Genomic DNA, 23,067 nt, shown 5'->3' with positions numbered 1-23,067 from the left:
CCCTCGCCCGCCAGACCCTGGTCCGCCCTTTGCCTGCCAGACCATGGTACACCCCTTGCCCGCCGGACCCTGGTCCGCCACTTGCCCGCCAGACCCTAGTCCGCCCCTTGCCCGCCAGACCCTGGTCCGCCAGACCCTGGTCCGCCCCTTGCCCGCCAGACCCTGGTCCGCCCCTTGCCCGCCAGACCCTGGTCCGCCCCTTGCCCGCCAGACCCTGGTCCGCCCCTTGCCCGCCAGACCCTGGTCCGCCCCTTGCCCGCCAGACCCTGGTCCGCCCCTTGACCGTGGAAACCAAAATGGCCACTGCATTGCAGTCCTGCAAATCTTTTTGTTCAATCATCAGTGAGCTATTCCCTAATACTTGTCACAGCTGAGGGTTTGCTACAGTTGTATGCATTGTACCTGCAGGGACACATTGTAACAAAGTATCAGGGCACCAGATGTGTGACACAGGAGACTGGAGGATGTAAGCAGAGAACAGATGGAAGGTCCACAACTTATCAAGTCAAAGAGACGGTGAAGCTTCCAGAGGGTCCGGCCTTGTGGTACACAAGTTATACCCACATAAGGGGGTCCGTACTTATGGTAAAAGGGTTATATCCACATAAGGGGGTCCAGCCCTTTAAAAATTGGCGACAACATGGAACTTATATTTTTTTCTAGGGGTCGTCCCAGAAGCGGCTCCAGAGATCCGTCTCTTCTCACCTTCCTTCTTCAGCCATTTCACAATGTTTCCTTCCTCCATGGTGGGTGACAGCGCTGGCATAAGGACATGGACAGACGGCGCCCCTGTAAGACAGACGAACATCATCAGCAACAGCAATGCCCCCCAAAACGAGGAGGGAGAAGTAAAATATACTCATATATAGGGACATGCAGAGCGTCGCTGCTATACGTAAAAGAAAGGGATGAGGACATGCAGAGCATCGTAGATATAATAGAAAGGGATGAGGACATGCAGAGCATCGTAGATATAATAGAAAGGGATGAGGACACGCAGAGCATCGCAGCTATAATAGAAAGGGATGAGGACATGCAGAGCATCGCAGCTATAATAGAAAGGGGTCAGGACACAGAGAATCGCAGCTATAATAGAAAGGGATGAGGACATGCAGAGCATCGCAGCTAGGATAGCAAGGGGTCAGTACACGCAGAGCATCACAGCTACAATAGAAAGGGATGAGGACACGCAGAGCATCGCAGATATGATAGCAAGGGGTCCGAATACACAGAGCATCGTAGCTATAATAGAAAGGCATCAGGACATGCAGAGCATCACAGCTATGATAGCAAGGGGTCAGGACACGCAGAGCATCGCAGCTATAATAGAAAGGGAAGAGGACACGCAGAGCATCGCAGCTATGATAGAAAGAGGTCAGGACACGCAGAGCATCGCAGCTATGATAGAAAGGTGGCAGGACACAGAGCATAGCAGCTTTAATATAAAAAGGGATGAGGACACGCAGAGCATCACAGCTATGATAGCAAGGGGTCAGGACATGCATAGGATCGCAGCTAAGACAGCAAGGGGTCAGGACACGCAGAGCATCGTAGCTATGATAAAGAGGGGTCACACACGCAGAGCATCACAGCTATGATAGAAAGGGGTCAGGACACGCAGAGCATCGCAGCTATGATAGACAGGGATGAGGACACAGCGCATCCCAGCTATAATAGAAAGGGATGAGGACACGCAGAGCATTGCAGCTATGATAGCAAGGGGTCACACACGCAGAGCATCGCAGCTATGATAGAAAGGGGTCGGGACACACAGAGCATCGCAGTTATAATAGAAAGGGATGAGGACACAGAGGATCGCAGATATAATAGAAAGGGGTCAGGACGCGCAGAGCATCGCAGCTATGATAGCAAGGGATGAGGACACGCAGAGCATCACAGCTACAATAGAAAGGGATGAGGACACGCAGAGCATCACAGCTATGATAGAAAGGGGTCAGGACACGCAGAGCATCGCAGCTATGATATAAAGGGGTCGGGACATGCAGATCATCGCAGCTGTGATAGAGGAAACACACACGCAGAGCATCGCAGCTGTGATACAGAAGGGTCACACACAGAGCATCGCAGCTATAATAGAAAGGGATGAGGACACGCAGAGCATCGCAGCTATGATAGCAAGGGGTCCGAATACGAAAAGAATTGCAGCTACAATAGAAAGGGATCAGGACATGCAGAGCATCATAGCTATGATAGCAAGGGGTCAGGTCACGCAGAGCATCGCAGCTATAATAGAAAGAGAAGAGGACACGCAGAGCATCGCAGCTATGATAGAAAGGTGGCAGGACACAGAGCATAGCAGCTTTAATATAAAAAGGGATGAGGACACGCAGAGCATCGCAGCTATGATAGCAAGGGGTCCGAATACGAAAAGAATTGCAGCTACAATAGAAAGGGATCAGGACATGCAGAGCATCATAGCTATGATAGCAAGGGGTCAGGTCACGCAGAGCATCGCAGCTATAATAGAAAGAGAAGAGGACACGCAGAGCATCGCAGCTATGATAGAAAGGTGGCAGGACACAGAGCATAGCAGCTTTAATATAAAAAGGGATGAGGACACGCAGAGCATCGCAGCTATGATAGCAAGGCGTCAGGACACTCAGAGCATCGCAGCTATGATAGAAAGGGGTCGGGACACGCACAGCATCACAGTTATGATACAGAGGGGTCACACACGCAGAGCATCGCAGCTATGATAGAAAGGGGTCGGGACACGCAGAGCATCGCAGCTATGATAGGGATGAGGACACAGCGCATCCCAGCTATAATAGAAAGGGATGAGCACACACAGAGCATCGCAGCTATGATAGCAAGGGGTCAGGAAGCGCAGAGCATTGCAGCTACGATAGAAAGCGGTCGGGAAATGCAGAGCATCGCAGCTATGATACAGAGGGGTCACACGCGCAGAGCATCACAGCTATAATCGAAAGGGATGAGGACACACAGAGCATCGCAGTTATAATAGAAAAGGATGAGGACAGAGCATCGCAGATATAATAGAAAGGGATGAGGACACGCAGAGCATCACAGCTATGATAGCAAGGGGTCAGGACGCGCAGAGCATCGCAGCTATGATAGAAAGGGGTCACACGCAGAGCATCGCAGCTGTGATACAGAGGGGTCACACATGCAGAGCATTGCAGCTATGATAGAAAGGGGTCAGGACACGCAGAGCATTGCAGCTATAATAGAAAGGGATGAGGACACAGAGCATCGCAGATATAATAGAAAGGGATGAGGACACGCAGAGCATCGCAGATATAATAGCAAGGGGTCAGGACGCGCAGAGCATCGCAGCTATGAAAGGGGTCACACACGCAGAGCATCACAGCTGTGATACAGCGGGGTCACACACGCAGAGCATCCCAGCAACAACAGTAAAACTAAGCTGCTGATAACTTTTCTATGCACAGAATAATGGAGTGATGACAGAGGGGCTTTTGCACCCAGGGAACCACAGACTTATCCATGGGGAGAATGTAAATCCCCCTGGACACCAGGGCATTTTTGAGGATGCTGCGGATCTGACGGACCCAGATAACGGGATTGTTTCCGTGCAGGGCGCAGCCTTTAATTGGCGCACGATACCCCGCAGGGCCGACACCTGTGGTCAAGGAGCCATGTGCCCCTCCGGCCGCAGAGAAGTGTGCCAAGTGTTATACCGAGAAAGACAACGATGGAATTGGATTATGGGGATTACATGTAACCAGTCTTAGCAGGTCAAAAGCACAGGATCTGCAGGGATCTGCATATGCTGTGTAAGGAGAGCGTGCGGCCGACCTCTCCCATGGTGTCACCTCACGGATGTCCCCTCTAATTATACCGGACACGTGTCCGCCATGACTTTGACCTCTTGAGGATTACAACACCCCCCTGACCTGGAAATCACAGGTGGGCGACCTCCGCTGGAGACGTTCCCGCACCGGTCACAATATTACATCCACTGGTTCAGCTGCAGCCGCACATTGGGGGGGGTCTGCAGGCCGGGCAGACGGGTCATCAGCACATCAACTGGAGTTTACATCAGGTTTTTTTTTTTTTCTTTTTCAAACATTTTTATTGAAAATTTTCAAAATATGAAAAACAACAGTGAGGAAAATAATAAATGGAGGAAATAAAGGGAGGGAGGGGGAGAGGGGGGGCGGGGAGAAAAGGAGGACGAAAAATGGGTAGGGGACAGAGGGTAAACTGGAGGACTTTAATTCAAGTAGTGTCTACATGAGGCTAGTTTCACATTAGCGTTTAAATCTGCAGCGTTTAAAACGCATCCGCAAGTGGTGGAAAAAACGCATATAAACGCGGCGTTTTTTAGACGCATGCGGTTAAAAAAACGCCGCGTTTGTACGCGTTTATATGCGTTTTTTCCTGCGTTTGCGTTTTTGGTGCGCATGATGAGAAATTTCACAAGAGAAAAATCAAGAAAACCAGACACCGCCAAGAGGACTACAGAGGGCGTGTATTATGGGATCTCTACATATAGACCCTAGGGCTACTGAAATTTTAACAGTTTGCTACTGTATCCTGTGTCATGATGGATCTTCACATGGAGAGCTTTTATTTCAACCTGGGTTTAAGCTTCAAGCTGTTTCTTGCCTGTGCTTTTGCTTGGGAGCAAGACTGAAATCGCGAAAGATAGAGAAGGAGACAACGTAGGTGTTTTTGGAGACACCCCATTATCGAACTACGTGAGAGCCGTGGAGCCTATCACACGCTGTATGCCGAGCTTAATGGCTACCCGGAGAAATTCCAGGAATACACAAGGATGTCGCAAGACTCGTTCCGGGATTTGCTTGCTCGTGTCCAAGGAGCCATACGGCGACAGGACACCCAGCTCCGTAGAGCGATTCCACCGGAGGAACGTCTGCTGGTTACATTAAGGTACGTTCCAAATCTAAACCAATGACAGTCCAAAGTTTGTGTTTTCTGACATGTATTTTTGGGGTATTTTCCTTTCTTTCTTTAGCGTAAACACACCATAAAAAAAATAGATTGTAATTTTTTTTGTGTTTGTTTTTCTTCCAGATTTCTTGCAACCGGAGAGAGTTTATCATCCCTCCACTTCCAATACCGGCTTGGAATATTCACCCTGTCCGGAATATTTGCGGACACCTGTCGGGCTTTGTGGAATGTACTCCGGGATGAGTTTATACCCCTACCCACCGTCGACATGTGGCTTGAAATTGCGGAAAAATTCTGGAGTGTGTGTGATTTCCCCAACTGTTTAGGAGTGGTGGATGGAAAGCACATCCACATTATCAAACCTGCCAGAACAGGATCGGAGTACTTCAACTATAAAAAATATTTTTCTGTTGTGCTCATGGCAATAGCCGATGCGAACTGTCGCTTCATCGCCGTGGACATTGGAGCTTTTGGCCATGGCAACGATTCCCAGAACTCGGATATGGGCCGCCGTGTGTATGGCAACAATTTCAATTTTCCCCCGCCACAACCTCTCCCCTACACTCAAGGTCCACCGATGCCATTTGTTATGGTTGGGGATGAGGCCTTTCAGATGTGTGAAAACCTACTGAAGCCCTATTCCAGTCGGGACTTGAACCACACTAGAAGGATCTTTAACTACAGACTGACCAGGGCCCAAAGAACAGTAGAGTGTACCTTTGGCATTCTGGTCTCTAAATGGCGCATTCTTGCATCAGCCATAAATCTAAAAGTGGAAACAGTCAACGAGGTGGTCAAAGCCTGTGTGGTTCTCCACAATTACATAATGGCTAAGGAGCGGCCCAACATTGAACTGGATGAACCAGTTGCACACCCACTGCCCGATTTCCAGCATCACCCGCTGCGGTCAACTGCAGCAGTTGGTCACATGCGGGACCAATTTGCTGCCTTTTTTAATTCAGATATTGGACGTGTGTCATGGCAGGACAATGTTGTGTAAATGTCCTGTTGTAATTCGATCTGTACCAGTAATTTTCTGAAATTATAATATTTCTCATTAATAAACTTTAGTTTTGGTTGTGTTAACCGTGTCTCCTATGTTTTTCCTCTACAAACCAAGGCTGTCCTAAAACTAGCAGTATTTGGTCTGTCTTTAATATCAGTATTTGTAATCCAAAACCAGGAGTGGGTGATAAAGGCAGAGGTGCAAGTTATTATGTTAATATCATAATTTACCTCTAATTGTTCCACTCCTTGTTTTGGCTTACAAATACTGATAAAAAACACTGGCCACATACTGCTAGTGTAATGGCAGCCATGTTGCTTTATTGGTAAGCTTGTTGACGTCATTGCGTCCTGATTCTGTTCTGCTGTATCCATTGGACACAGACTGAAGAGACAATGACTGTCACACTATCTATACTCATCAAGTCAGGTGTCAGAAATAATGAATTCATGATAAACATATGCAGGCTCATGAATTCACTATTTCTGACACCTGTGCAGGTGAGCATAGATATGCCGTGTGTGATCACCATCGTCCCTTCAATTTGTGTGGAATAGATTATGTACACAGAAGGGAAAATGGAGGTTATACAAGGCAGTTCTCTACTCAACAGGTCAGGTGTCCTAACTAATGAGTTTTTTGACACCTGACCTGTTCAGTAGAGGTCTGCACTGTATTTCCACCACTTTCTCTTCAGACTGCCACACTAGGCACAGACAAAAAGAGATTATGGAGATACATGTAATATTTTTTGGGCCACCTCATATCTGTATACTAAAGACACACAAAGCTGCAGTCTTTTTTTTTTATAACTACTGGAGATATGATGTGGCCCAAAAAATAAAGTGTGTGGCGAAGTTTCATGGCGCACGGTGTGTGTTGCCAGCGGCGGAAGACACAATAAACCAAACATAATTGGGGCAAATCAAACTTTTTTTATTTTGTAACAACCCAAAAATGTATTTACTGCGCCGGCTTGGGGTAGAGTGATGTAAACGTTGGGGTGTGAAGAACTGAGGCCTGGCTAACCGTGGACGACGCAGAGGTGGCAGGAGAAGGGGCAATGAAACTAGAAGGGTCTGGAAGTTCGGGGATGGGGCTTGACACACAAGAGGCTTGAGACGCACTGGAAGGGTGAGACAAACCTGACATTAGACACATTGGGAGGTGAAGGGGGAGGAAAGCTAAGAGTCCTCTGTGTTTTTTTTTTGTAATTTCTTTTTGGTTTGCCTGGTTGTGGGAGGTCTTGGTGGGCTCATATGGCGTGGCGTGGCGGCGGGTGACCTGTCAGGGTCCGGCTGCACCATGCAAGAGTCCATAGTGCTCATAGAGCGTGCAGCCATGCCAGAGTCCATAGCGCTCGTAGAGCGTGCAGCCATGCCAGAGTCCAAAGCGCTTGTAGAGCGTGCAGCCATGCCAGAGTCCATAATGCTCGTAGAGCGTGCAGCCATGCCAGAGTCCATAGTGCTCGTAGAACGTGCAGCCATGCCAGAGTCCATAGTGCTCGTAGAACGTGCAGCCATGCCAGAGTCCATAGTGCTCGTAGAGCGGAAGGCCATGCCAGGGTCCTGCTGCATCGTGGTGGTGGCGGTACGGAAGGCCATGCCAGGGTCCTGCTGCATCGTGCTAGTGGCGGTACGGAAGGCCATGCCAGGGTCCTGCTGCATCGTGGTGTCAGTGGAGGAGGTCCAAGCAGGAGCAGCGGATGTCATGGTGGTGGCGGTGGGATGTCCAACTCAACTCGGCATGGTGGTGGTGCTGTAGTGGTGTCCGGTTGTGGAAGGAATTGAGGTGGCCGTGCAGTGGGATGCAGCAGAGGTCGACATTGAGGTCAATCGTGATAGTGAAGGCACAGGAGGATATGCCCCCACTGTCTGCTGGAAATACCGACTCTGCTGCATAGCCTGCACGTAAGCAGCATTGCAGGCCTGCATGACACTCAGCTGGAGATCAGGAGTAAGGTGTTCCGACACGCCCTGCTCAATTTGATTAAAAAAATGATGTGCTGGCCTCTGAGGTCGGCTTTCACTTGATCAAGGCTTTTGCTGACCTCCTGGATACGTGCATTTAAGAGGCTATGTGAAACATCCATTCGGTCACCCAAAGCCTTGATTGCGGCGTGTAAAACCGAGCTCAAGTGCAAAAACTCGGGCATGAGTGACCTGTTCGAAGCCCTCTGCCGCTGCCGGGATGAGCCCAAAAAAAAGGGGGCAGTGGAAGAGGACTGCGAAAGGGGAAGACCTGATGGACCAGCTCCCTGGTCTCCAGTTAGTGTGGAAGGCCCACTTGCTGCTGCGCTGCTGGATGGCTGGGACGGGTCCGTGGCTGTCGGATGAAGGACCGCTCCAGAACCTGGGCCGACAGTCGTGCTGTATGTGCTGGGAAAAAAGGGAAAAAAAATTACTATCAAAAATTTACCAGACGCAAAATCCTGTGGAATGTAAAAATACAGATTATGGCAATACAATACAACCTAATGCACGTGATAAATACTTACGTTCTCTGGGGGAGGACCGGTCTTAAAAATGACAGTACTCTATGGTATTTGTAGCGTCTGATCCTTGCTCCTGAACCACTGGGAACACGGCTCTCTTGACGCAGGTCCTAGTTGAAGCAGTCCTTCATCGAACGCCAATGTGTTTTGACTTTGGATACTGTTAAAAAAAAAAATTGTGGTCAGAAAAAGTACTTTTGGCCGAGCTCACACAACTGTGTGTGATGAGAGAAACTCCAGAGAGTTTCTTTCATCATACACAGTCGAGTGAGCACGACCAAGGTCTCTGCTGCTTCACACTGCAGTGCAATACTTACCAAATGCAGCTCGGACCCATGTCGGGGCGCTGTCCCAGCCATCCTACATCGCTTGGGCCACCTCATTCCATAACCGCTGGATCGTGATGTTGTTCGAGTGCGGTGGATCCCGGGTGTCCCACAACGGGACTCGCTCCTGGACCAGGGAGATGAGGAGGTCATTCTCTATCAGATCATCCTCCTGTTGTGAAACCTAAAAATTACAGAAAGTCATTAAAGTTTGCTCAATTAAAGGAAAAGAAAGAAAAACGATGCTGAGAAATGGCATGAATAGGAAAGTCAACATACAAAAGGATTCCAGAAGAAAAAAGTAAAGAAATACGAGTGGAAAGAAAGGAAGATTCAAGAATAATGCACTGAGGACAGTCAGCCTTGTATACGTACCCGCTGCCATCTTTCCACCGGACCTTGACTCCGCTGCTCCGGCCCTGTCTCAGCCGCAGTAGAAGAGCTCTAAAAAAAAGAAAAAAACAAATTGTCACATGTGTCGATGTGACAGTGAATGCTTACCAATCTGACGAGGCAAATACTCACCTCACTGACATGCTCGACTTCCGACGGCCCAGGACGAAACTCCTCACCAGATGAAGAATCCGAAGAAGACATTCTGATGCATGTAGAAAGAAAGAAATGGCAGAAATTAGGACATGTAGAGACAGAAAATAGAAAATAAAGGCATTGCCTAGGATATACTCACATTGTTCAGGGTCTTGTTTTCCTCCAAGATGTAGCCTGTCTGGGTCCCGTCTGCTTCAGAGTCTGGTGAGAAGTAACCTGCAAATGTCCACACCCTCCCTTTTAATCACCTTGATGGAAGGGGGTGGCTTATCAGTGTCTAGACATGTTTTTCTCAATTGAAACGCATGCGTTCAAAAACACAACAAAACGCATGTGCTTAAAAACGCATGCGTTTACATAGACAGCAATGCGGCTTTTTTGTCGCAATCCTTGTGCAATCGACCGCATACATTTCCAGGCGGCAAATAGATGCCTCTAGAAATTACTACATGTTGCATTTCCGCGCCAAGCCGCAAACGACGCATGTGTCGTCAAATGCGGCAAAACGCGAACAAACAAAAACGCATGCGTTTTTAACCCCTTCACCCCCAAGGGTGGTTTGCACGTTAATGACCGGGCCAATTTTTACAATTCTGACCACTGTCCCTTTATGAGGCTATAACTCTGGAACGCTTTGACGGATCTTGGCGATTCTGACATTGTTTTCTCGTGACATATTGTACTTCATGTTAGTGGTAAAATTTCTTTGATATAACTTGCGTTTATTTGTGAAAAAAATGGAAATTTGGCGAAAATTTTGAAAATTTTGCAATTTTCCAACTTTGAATTTTTATGCCCTTAAATCACAGACATATGTCACGCAAAATACTTAATAAGTAACATTTCCCACATGTCTACTTTACATCAGTACAATTTTGGAACCAAAATTTTTTTTTGTGACGGAGTTATAAGGGTTAAAAGTTGACCAGCAATTTCTCATTTTTACAACACCATTTTTTTTTAGGGACCACATCTCATTTGAAGTCATTTTGAGGGGTCTATATGATAGAAAATACTCAAGTGTGACACCATTCTAAAAACTGCACCCCTCAAGGTGCTCAAAACCACATTCAAGAAGTTTATTAACCCTTCAGGTGTTTCACAGGAATTTTTGGAATGTTTAAATAAAAATGAACATTTAACTTTTTTTCACACAAAATTTATTGCAGCTCCAATTTGTTTTATTTTACCAAGGGTAACAGGAGAAAATGGACCCCCAAAGTTGTTGTACAATTTGTCCTGAGTACGCTGATACCCCATATGTGGGGGTAAACCACTGTTTGGGCGTATGGCAGAGCTCGGAAGGAAAGGAGCGCCATTTGACTTTTCAATGCAAAATTGACTGGAATTGAGATGGGACGCCATGTTGCGTTTGGAGAGCCCCTGATGTGCCTAAACACTGAAACCCCCTACAAGTGACACCATTTTGGAAAGTAGACCCCCTAAGGAACTTATCTTGATGTGTGGTGAGCACTTTGACCCACCAAGTGCTTCACAGAAGTTTATAATGCAGAGCCGTAAAAATAAAAAATCATATTTTTTCACAAAAATGATCTTTTCGCCCCCAATTTTTTATTTTCCCAAGGGTAAGAGAAGAAATTGGACCCCAAAAAATGTTGTGCAATTTGTCCTGAGTACGCTGATACCCCATATGTGGGTGTAAACCATTGTTTGGGCGCATGGCAGAGCTTGGAAGTGAAAGAGCGCCATTTGACTTTCAATGCAAAATTGACTGGAATTGAGATGGGACGCCATGTTGAGTTTGGAGAGCTCCTGATGTGCCTAAACATTGAAACTCCCTACAAGTGACACCATTTTGGAAAGTAGACCCCCTAAGGAACTTATCTAGATGTGTGGTGAGCACTTTGACCCACCAAGTGCTTCACAGAAGTTTATAATGCAGAGCCGTAAAAATAAAAAATCATATTTTTTCACAAAAATGATCTTTTCGCCCCCAATTTTTTATTTTCCCAAGGGTAAGAGAAGAAATTGGACCCCAAAAAATGTTGTGCAATTTGTCCTGAGTACGCTGATACCCCATATGTGGGTGTAAACCATTGTTTGGGCGCATGGCAGAGCTTGGAAGGGAAGGAGCGCTATTTTACTTTTCAATGCAAAATTGACTGGAATTGAGATGGGACGCCATGTTGCGTTTGGAGAGCCCCTGATGTGCCTAAACATTGAAACTCCCTACAAGTGACACCATTTTGGAAAGTAGACCCCCTAAGGAACTTATCTAGATGTGTTTTGAGAGCTTTGAACCCCCAAGTGTTTCACTACAGATTATAACGCAGAGCCGTGAAAATAATTTTTTTTTTTTCTCAAAAATGATTTTTTAGCCCCCAGCTTTGTATTTTTACAAGGGTAACAGAATAAATTGGACCCCAAAATTTGTTGTCCAATTTGTCCTGAGTACGCTGATACCCCATATGTGGGGGGGAACCACTGTTTGGGCGCATGACAGAGCTCGGAAGGGAAGGAGCGCCATTTGGAATGCAGACTTAAATGGATTGGTCAGCAGCCGTCACGTTGCATTTGCAGAGCCCCTGATGTACCCAAACAGTACAAACCCCCCACAAGTGACCCCATATTGGAAACTAGACCTCCCAAGGAACTTATCTAGATGTGTTTTGAGAACTTTGAACCCCCAAGTGTTTCACTAAAGTTTATAGCGCAAATCCGTGAAAATAAAAATTCTTTTTTTTTTTCACAAAAATGATTTTTTAGCCCCCAGTTTTGTATTTTCACAAGGGTAACAGGATAAATTGGACCCCAAAAGTTGTTGTCCAATTTGTCCTGAGTACGCTGATACCCCATATGTGGGGGGGAACCACTGTTTGGGTGCATGACAGAGCTCGGAAGGGAAGGAGCGCCATTTGGAATGCAGCCTTAAATGGATTGGTCTGCAGGCGTCACGTTGCATTTGCAGAGCCCCTGATGTACCCAAACAGTACAAACCCCCCACAAGTGACCCCATATTGGAAACTAGACCTCCCAAGGAACTTATCTAGATGTGTTGTGAGAACTTTGAACCCCCAAGTGTTTCACTACAGTTTATAACGCAGAGCCGTGAAAATAAAACATCTTTTTTTTCCCACAAAAATGATTTTTAGCCCCCCAAATTTTTATTTTCCTAAGGATAACAAGAGAGCTTGGACCCCAGAAGTTGTTGTTCAATTTGTCCCGAGTACGCTGATAACACATATGTTGGGGTAAACCCCTTTTTGGGCGCACGGGAGAGCTCGGAAGGGAAGGAGCACTGTTTTACTTTTTCAACGCAGAATTGGCTGGAATTGAGATTGGACGCCATGTCGCGCTTGGAGAGCCCCTGATGTGCCTGGACAGTGGAAACTCCCCAATTCTACCTGAAACCCTAACCCAAACACACCCCTAACCCTAATCCCAACGGTAACCCTAACCACACCCCTAGCCCTGACACACCCATAATTCTAATCCCAACCCTAATCCAAACGTAAATGTAATCCAAACCCTAACCCTAACTTTAGCCCCAACCCTAACTTTAGCCCCAACCCTAACTTTACCTCCAACCCTAGCCCTAACCCTAACCCTACCCCTAACCCTAACCCTAAACGTGACTGAAATACGTGGCACTGAAATACGTGGCACTGAAATACGTGGCACTGAAATACGTGGCACTGAAATACGTGGCACTTAAATATGTGATACGTGGCACTTAAACACGTGGCACTGAAACACGTGGCACTGAAATACGTGATACGTGGCACTGAAATACGTGGCACTGAAATACGTGGCACTGAAATACGTGGCACTGAAATACGTGGCACTGAAATACGTGGCACTTAAATACGTGGCACTTAAATACGTGGCACTTAAATATGTGATACGTGGCACTTAAATACGTGGCACTGAAATACGTGATACGTGGCACTGAAATACGTGGCACTGAAATACGTGGCACTGAAATACGTGGCACTGAAATACGTGGCACTGAAACACGTGCAACTGAAATACGTGGTACTAAAATATGTGGCACTGAAATACGTGATACGTGGCACTGAAATACGTGATACGTGGCACTGAAATACGTGGCACTGAAACACGTGGCACTGAAATACGTGATACGTTGCCCTGAAATACATGGCACTGAAATACGTGGCACTGAAATACGTGGCACTGAAATACGTGGCACTATGACTGTCAGAAAATGTTCATTAAACGGTTAGGGGTGAGGTTAGGGGTAGAGTTAGGGTTAGGGTTTGGATCCTTTTATCACCTTGATGGTGGTGGGTGGCTTTTCAGTGTGTTTTCTGTTTTTTTTCGATAAAAATGCATGCGTTTTTAACGCAAACAAACGCATGTGCTTAAAAACACCAAGAAAATACTGCAGGTTGTATTTCTGAAAATTAACGCATGCAGAAAAAAACCGCATGCGTTTGAAAACGCGACCAAACGTGTACAAAAAAAACGCATGCGTTTTCAATGTTAAATATAGGGAAAAAACGCATGCTTTTTTTGTGCAAAAAGCGCTGCAGACAAAAACGCAAGTGTGAAACCAGCGACGCTTTTTATAGCAAAAAAGTTTTTGCGTCTCCACATTTTGAGAGCTATAATTTTTCCACATTTTGCTCCACAGAGTCATGTGAGGTCTTGTTTTTTGCGGGACGAGTTGACGTTTTTATTGGTAACATTTTCGGACACGTGACCGTTTTTGATCGCTTTTTATTCCGATTTTTGTGAGGCAGAATGACCAAAAACCAGCTATTCATAAATTTCTTTTGGGAGAGGCGTTTATACCGTTCCGCGTTTGGTAAAATTGATAAAGCAGTTTTATTCTTCGGGTCAGTACGATTACAGCGATATCTCATTTATATCATTTTTTTATGTTTTGGCGCTTTTATACGATAAAAACTATTTTATAGAAAAAATAATTATTTTGGTATCGCTTTTTTCTCAGGACTATAACTTTTTTATTTTTTTGCTGATGATGCTGTATGGCGGCTTGTTTTTTGCGGGACAAGATGACGTTTTCAGCGGTACCATGGATATTTATATCAGTCTTTTTGATCGCGTGTTATTCCACTTTTTGTTCGGCGGTATGGTAATAAAGCGTTGTTTTTTGCCTCGTTTTTTTTTTTTTTCTTACGGTGTTTACTGAAGGGGTTAACTAGTGGGGCAGTTTTATAGGTGGGGTCGTTACGGACGCGGCGATACTAAATATGTGTACTTTTATTGTTTTTTTTTTTATTTAGATAAAGAAATGTATTTATGGGAATAATATATATATTTTTTTTTTCATTATTTTGGAATATTTTTTTTTATTTTTTTTTACACATTTGGAAATTTTTTTTTTTACTTTTTTACTTTGCCCCAGGGGGGGACAATACAGATCGGTGATCTGCCAGTTTGCATAGCACTCTGACAGATCACCGATCTGAGAGAAGTGCAGGCTGCTTCACAGTGCCTGCTCTGAGCAGGCGTCTGTGAAGCCACCTCCCTCCCTGCAGGACCCGGATCCGCGGCCATCTTGGATCCGGGTCTGGAGCAGGCAGGGAGGGAGGTAAGACCCTCGCAGCAACGCGATCACATCGCGTTGCTGCGGGGGGCTCAGGGAAGCCCGCAGGGAGCCCCCTCCCTGCGCGATGCTTCCCTGCACCGCCGGCACATCGCGATCATGTTTGATCGCGGTGTGCCGGGGGTTAATGTGCCGGGAGCGGTCCGTGACCGCTCCTGGCACATAGTGCCGGATGTCAGCTGCGATATGCAGCTGACACCCGGCCGCGATCGGCCGCGCTCCCCCCGTGAGCGCGGCCGATCGGCTATGACGTACTATCCCGTCGGCGGTCATACGGGCCCACCCCACCTCGACGGGATAGTACGTCGGATGTCAGGAAGGGGTTAATGTTAAATATAGGAATACACGACGCATGCGTTTATATGCGGTACAAATGCTGCGGCCACAACCGCAAATGTGAAACCAGCCTGAGTAACTTAAAACCATAGCAAATCCAAGTGGATAGAATCTTTGACAATAATAGCGGAACAAACCTAAAGTCATGATCAAAAACACGTTTCTAACAGGTTTAACAGTAGGTTAAATACCCTGAAAGAGAAAATGTTAACAAGCAAAAAATCAAATGTACGTGAATACCTATCAGGTTAGTCTTGGGGGAACAAAAGATTCCATCTATCCCATTTCAAACTATATTTAGATATATCACCATTTATCACTGCAAATCTATATTCCAAGGAGTTGTGGAGGTAGAGTCTGTCGACAACGTCAGAGTCGCGGCACCGTTTTCTTTTTCCAATAAAAAGCTATCAAATTTTTTGTGACTAATAAGACATGTATAACGACATGTCTCAATGAGGGGTGGATGTTGTCCAAAACAATGGAGAGTAAAGCCGTTTGAGGGGTGAGAGTCAACTCTCTGTTGAGGATTTTGTTTATATAGATGGATATTTGTCTCCATAGAGGTTTAATTTTTGGACAGCTCCAGAATATGTGCAATAAGCTACCTGGGTAACCACATTCCCTCCAACAAAAAGAAGAGTGCGAGTTGTTAATATGTGACAGTCTTACTGGTGTAAGGTACCATCTTGCCAAAATCTTAGAGAAGGATTCGTGTAGAGTTAATGAAATATTGGAGGAATAAGAATTATTTATGGCTCTTTCCCAATGATCTTCACTGATTGGGGATCCCAGATCTTTCTCCCAGTGGATTAGATAGGAGTTTTTAGTAAGGTTAGTATCATTATTAAAGTTATTATAAAGGAATTTCGTGCTCCAAAAAATCTTGTGTCTTGTGTTGTTGAGAAGTAAAATTGCTATTTCCGCCTTCAGGTATGGTCTGCCTATGAACTTACTGACTTGTTCCTACAGAACAAAATATGACATAAAATCTGAGGGTTGGAGGTTGAACTTTTTTTTTAAGTTTTCAAAGCTAATAAAATTGTCGTCATAGATGTCCTTAACAGTCTTAATGCCTAATTGTAGCCAATTTGTTGGGAAGTGGAAGTTGTAATTATCCGCGAGTAACGGGAGTGGAAAGTTATTTACATAGACTGATTTATTTATGCCTCTCTTAGGTTTAGCGAGTTTAACCCATGCGGCGGACATAGCCCCTATAATTGGGTGAGAAGTAGGAGATTTAGATTTGAATAATTTGTCATATATATAATTTTTTAGGAGTCGGTTATTGTTGCTGGAAACCTCCAGTTCCAGCCAAGCTGGATTTGTTGAAATGTTGAACCAGTGGCTTTGCTTAATAAGATTGCTAAAAAAATACGCTTGGATGTTCGGGAGCCCTAGGCCTCCTTTAAGTTTGTTTTTATATAGGATATTACTAGCTACTCTTGCCCTTTTGTTGTCCCATATAAATGAATTGATTAAAGCTTGTATCTTGTTTAAAGACGATATAGGGAACATTAGCGGGAGTGTTCTGAATAAGTAAAGGATTTTAGGGAGGACAATGGTCTTGACTGCTAGTATTTTACCTACCAAAGTCAATCCAGATTTACTCCACGCAAGAAAGTCGTTTGAAATTGTTTTTATGACTTTGTCGACATTAGTTTTAATGGTGGATGGGATGTTTTTAGTGAATAGTACCCCTAAATAGGGGATTTCAGTCTCTTCCCAGGTGAAACCCGTCCTCGCCCTCAGATACTCCTCGGTTTGTTTGCCTGGGTTGAAATGGATTAATTTAGATTTTTTATTATTTATTTTAAAGTATGATACTCTAGAAAATGACTGTAGAATTTCCATCAAGTTTGAAGTCGAGGTTATCGGATCTGAGAGGGAAAGCAACAAGTCATCTGCAAAGAGACTGATTTTATATTGGCGGTTGGAAGTGTTGATACCTGATATTAGTTTATTGTTCCTAATTTTGATCGCCAGTGGTTCTATGGCCAATGCAAATAACAGGGGTGACAATGGACATCCCTGCCTGGTACCGTTACCGTATATACTCGAGTATAAGCCGAGATTTTCAGCCCAAATTTTGGGGCTGAAAGTGCCCCTCTCGGCTTATACTCGAGTCATGATCGGTGGTGGGTCGGCAGGTGAGCACGGTCATATACTCACCTAGTCCCGGCGTTCCTGTCGCTCCCCCTGCCTGTCACACTGTCTTCGGTGCCGCAGCCTCTTCCCCTGTACAGCGGTCACGTGGGACCGCTCATTAGAGAAATGAATAGGCTGCTCCACCCCCCATAGGGGCGGAGCCGCCTATTCATTTCTCTAATCAGCGGTGCCGGTGACCGCTGACAGAGGAAGAGGCTGCGGCACCGTAGACCAGCTGTCCGGGGGAAGGAGCGGGACGCCGGGAGCAGGTAAGTATTACATATTCACCTGTCCTCGTTCCACACGCCGGGCACCGCGCCATCTTCCCGGCGTCTCTCCGCTCTGACTGTTCAGGCAGAGGGCGCGATGACGCATATAATGTGCGCGCTGCCCTCTGCCTGATCAGTCAGTGCGGAGAGACGCCGGGAAGATGGCGCCGAGGAGCTGCAAGCAAGACAGGTGAGTATGTGTTTTTTTTTTTTTATTGCAGCAGCAGCAGCTATGGGGCAATAATGGACGGTGCAGAGCACTATATGGCACAGCTATGGGGCAATGGTGCAGAGCACTATATGGCACAGCTATGGGGCAATGGTGCAGAGCACTATATGGCACAGCTATGGGGCAATGGTGCAGAGCACTATATGGCACAGCTATGGGGCAACGGTGCAGAGCACTATATGGCACAGCTATGGGGCAACGGTGCAGAGCACTATATGGCACAGCTATGGGGCAACGGTGCAGAGCATTATATATGGCACAGCTATGGGGCAATGGTGCAGAGCACTGTATGGCACAGCTATGGGGCAATGGTGCAGAGCACTATATGGCACAGCTATGGGGCAACGGTGCAGAGCACTATATGGCACAGCTATGGGGCAACGGTGCAGAGCACTATATGGCACAGCTATGGGGCAACGGTGCAGAGCATTATATATATGGCACAGCTATGGGGCAATGGTGCAGAGCATATATGGCACAGCTATGGGGCAATGGTGCAGAGCACTATATGGCACAGCTATGGGGCAATGGTGCAGAGCATATATGGCACAGCTATGGGGCAACGGTGCAGAGCACTATATGGCACAGCTATGGGGCAACGGTGCAGAGCACTATATGGCACAGCTATGGGGCAATGGTGCAGAGCATATATGGCACAGCTATGGGGCAACGGTGCAGAGCACTATATGGCACAGCTATGGGGCAACGGTGCAGAGCACTATATGGCACAGCTATGGGGCAACGGTGCAGAGCACTATATGGCACAGCTATGGGGCAACGGTGCAGAGCATATATGGCACAGCTATGGGGCAACAGTGCAGAGCACTATATGGCACAGCTATGGGGCAATGGTGCAGAGCACTGTATGGCACAGCTATGGGGCAATGGTGCAGAGCACTATATGGCACAGCTATGGGGCAACGGTGCAGAGCACTATATGGCACAGCTATGGGGCAACGGTGCAGAGCACTATATGGCACAGCTATGGGGCAACGGTGCAGAGCATTATATATATGGCACAGCTATGGGGCAATGGTGCAGAGCATATATGGCACAGCTATGGGGCAATGGTGCAGAGCACTATATGGCACAGCTATGGGGCAATGGTGCAGAGCATATATGGCACAGCTATGGGGCAACGGTGCAGAGCACTATATGGCACAGCTATGGGGCAACGGTGCAGAGCACTATATGGCACAGCTATGGGGCAATGGTGCAGAGCACTATATGGCACAGCTATGGGGCAATGGTGCAGAGCATATATGGCACAGCTATGGGGCAACGGTGCAGAGCACTATATGGCACAGCTATGGGGCAACGGTGCAGAGCACTATATGGCACAGCTATGGGGCAACGGTGCAGAGCACTATATGGCACAGCTATGGGGCAACGGTGCAGAGCATATATGGCACAGCTATGGGGCAACAGTGCAGAGCACTATATGGCACAGCTATGGGGCAATGGTGCAGAGCATTATATGGCACAGCTATGGGGCAACGGTGCAGAGCACTATATGGCACAGCTATGGGGCAACGGTGCAGAGCACTATATGGCACAGCTATGGGGCAATGGTGCAGAGCACTATATGGCACAGCTATGGGGCAACGGTGCAGAGCACTATATGGCACAGCTATGGGGCAGCGGTGCAGAGCACTATATGGCACAGCTATGGGGCAATGGTGCAGAGCACTATATGGCACAGCTATGGGGCAATTGTGCAGAGCACTATATGGCACAGCTATGGGGCAAAGGTGCAGAGCACTATATGGCACAGCTATGGGGCAATGGTGCAGAGCACTATATGGCACAGCTATGGGGCAACGGTGCAGAGCACTATATGGCACAGCTATGGGGCAACGGTGCAGAGCACTATATGGCACAGCTATGGGGCAATGGTGCAGAGCACTATATGGCACAGCTATGGGGCCACGGTGCAGAGCACTATATGGCACAGCTATGGGGCCACGGTGCAGAGCACTATATGGCACAGCTATGGGGCAATGGTGCAGAGCACTATATGGCACAGCTATGGGACAATGGTGCAGAGCATTATATATATGGCACAGCTATGGGACAATGGTGCAGAGCACTATATATATGGCACAGCTATGGGGCAACGGTGCAGAGCACTATATGGCACAGCTATGGGGCAACGGTGCAGAGCACTGTATGGCACAGCTATGGGGCAACGGTGCAGAGCACTATATGGCACAGCTATGGGGCAATGGTGCAGAGCACTATATGGCACAGCTATGGGGCAATGGTGCAGAGCACTATATGGCACAGCTATGGGGCAACGGTGCAGAGCATTATATATATGGCACAGCTATGGGGCAACGGTGCAGAGCACTATATGGCACAGCTATGGGGCAACGGTGCAGAGCACTGTATGGCACAGCTATGGGGCAACGGTGCAGAGCACTATATGGCACAGCTATGGGGCAACGGTGCAGAGCACTGTATGGCACAGCTATGGGGCAACGGTGCAGAGCACTATATGGCACAGCTATGGGGCAACGGTGCAGAGCACTGTATGGCACAGCTATGGGGCAACGGTGCAGAGCACTATATGGCACAGCTATGGGGCAATGGTGCAGAGCACTATATGGCACAGCTATGGGGCAATGGTGCAGAGCACTATATGGCACAGCTATGGGGCAACGGTGCAGAGCATTATATATATGGCACAGCTATGGGGCAACGGTGCAGAGCACTATATGGCACAGCTATGGGACAATGGTGCAGAGCATTATATATATGGCACAGCTATGGGACAATGGTGCAGAGCACTATATATATGGCACAGCTATGGGGCAACGGTGCAGAGCACTATATGGCACAGCTATGGGGCAACGGTGCAGAGCACTGTATGGCACAGCTATGGGGCAACGGTGCAGAGCACTATATGGCACAGCTATGGGGCAATGGTGCAGAGCACTATATGGCACAGCTATGGGGCAATGGTGCAGAGCACTATATGGCACAGCTATGGGGCAACGGTGCAGAGCATTATATATATGGCACAGCTATGGGGCAACGGTGCAGAGCACTATATGGCACAGCTATGGGGCAACGGTGCAGAGCACTGTATGGCACAGCTATGGGGCAACGGTGCAGAGCACTATATGGCACAGCTATGGGGCAACGGTGCAGAGCACTGTATGGCACAGCTATGGGGCAACGGTGCAGAGCACTATATGGCACAGCTATGGGGCAACGGTGCAGAGCACTGTATGGCACAGCTATGGGGCAACGGTGCAGAGCACTATATGGCACAGCTATGGGGCAATGGTGCAGAGCACTATATGGCACAGCTATGGGGCAATGGTGCAGAGCACTATATGGCACAGCTATGGGGCAACGGTGCAGAGCATTATATATATGGCACAGCTATGGGGCAACGGTGCAGAGCACTATATGGCACAGCTATGGGGCAATGGTGCAGAGCATTATATATATGGCACAGCTATGGGGCAACGGTGCAGAGCACTATATGGCACAGCTATGGGGCAACGGTGCAGAGCATTATATATATGGCACAGCTTTATGTGGAGTATCTATGGGGCAATGGTGCAGAGCATTGTATATATGGCACAGCTTTATGTGGAGCATCTATGGGGCCATAATGAATGGTATGAAATATCTATTTTTAATTTTGAAATTCACCGGTACCTGCTGCATTTTCCACCCTAGGCTTATACTCGAGTCAATAAGTTTTCCCAGTTTTTTGTGGCAAAATTAGGGGGGTCGGCTTATACTCGGGTCGGCTTATACTCGAGTATATATGGTAATTGAAAAAAATGTGGACATTTGGTTGTTAATATAAATCCTTGCATTCGGAAAAGAGTAAAGAGCAAAGATAGATGCCAAAGCAAGTCAAAACAGCTCTAAGAAATTCCCAATTTACTCTGTCAAATGCTTTTTCAGCATCTAGAGTGATTATTATCGAGGGGACTTGGGTTGTATTTATTTTGTTGATGATGTTAATGAGTCTCCTAGTTCCATCTGAGGTCTGTCTACCCTCGATGAATGTTTTTTGTTTTTTTATTTTGTTATTTTCAGCGAAGATTGTTGCAAAGCAGCATTAGTGATCATGCAATTCTATTACTGACCACTGGGTTATAAGAAATCCTGACCCTTCAAGAAGTTTTCAGCAGTTTCTTTATCATCATTACCATACTGATAACACCTCTATATACAGTAGCTAACACAGGATCCACCATTCACAATAGGTGATGTCACAGCTCACCTCCTCCTGTACAATGACTGATAACACCTCTATATACAGTAGATAACACAGGATCCACCATACACAATAGGTGATGTCACAGCTCACCTCCTCCTCCTGTACAATGACTGATAACACCTCTATATACAGTAGATAACACAGGATCCTCAATTCACAATAGGTGATGTCACAGCTCACCTCCTCCTCCTGTACAATGACTGATAACACCTCTATATACAGTAAATAACACAGGATCCACCATTCACAATAGGTGATGTCACAGCTCACCTCCTCCTCCTGTACAATGACTGATAGCACCTCTATATACAGTAGATAACACAGTATCCACCATTCACAATAGGTGATGTCACAGCTCACCTCCTCCTCCTGTACAATGACTGATATCATCTCTATATACAGTAGATAACACAGGATCCACCATCCACAATAGGTGATGTAACAGCTCACCTCCTCATCCTGTACAATGACTGATAATACCTCTATATACAGTAGATAACACAGGATCCACTATTCACAATAGGTGATGTCACAACTCACCTCCTCCTCCTGTACAATGACTGATAACTCCTCTATATACAGTAGATAACACAAGATCCACCATCCACAATAGGTGATGTCACAGCTCACCTCCTCCGCCTGTACAATGACTGATAACACCTCTATGTACAGTAGATAACACAGGATCAATCATTCACAATAGATGATGTCACAGCTCACCTCCTCCTCCTGTACAATGACTGATAGCACCTCTATATACAAAGTAACCAAAAGCACAACAAAAATCAGCATAGCTAGAGTAAATCCTTATTAGACTATCATTAAGCATTAAGGGGGAGGGCGCACGGACCCTGTGTTCATCTCACCCGTCTCTTCACTAAGAGGTAATTGATACTTATATCAGATATTCAGGACTATGGTTCCTTCAATTACGCTCATATTGTAAATGTGTTATATTGAATATAGCAAGGTGGTTTTATATATTCAGCC

General features: G+C 46.6%; 1 protein-coding gene across 1 annotated transcript in view; it reads right to left on the bottom strand.

Moving 5' to 3' along the window:
* PDHX (pyruvate dehydrogenase complex component X) overlaps positions 1–23,067 on the bottom strand; it is a 152,665-nt gene that overhangs the window by 55,424 nt on the left and 74,174 nt on the right. The window contains exon 2 of the mRNA XM_077287030.1: positions 706–789. Coding sequence (XP_077143145.1) covers positions 706–789 — 84 coding nt within the window. The remainder of the gene's footprint in view (positions 1–705; positions 790–23,067) is intronic.

This window comes from Ranitomeya variabilis, chromosome 2, assembly GCF_051348905.1.
Source record: "Ranitomeya variabilis isolate aRanVar5 chromosome 2, aRanVar5.hap1, whole genome shotgun sequence".
In the NCBI taxonomy this organism is placed as follows: domain Eukaryota; kingdom Metazoa; phylum Chordata; class Amphibia; order Anura; family Dendrobatidae; genus Ranitomeya; species Ranitomeya variabilis.
The sequence above is the reverse complement of the archived record's forward strand: the minus strand, read 5'-3'. Positions and strand labels throughout refer to the sequence as shown.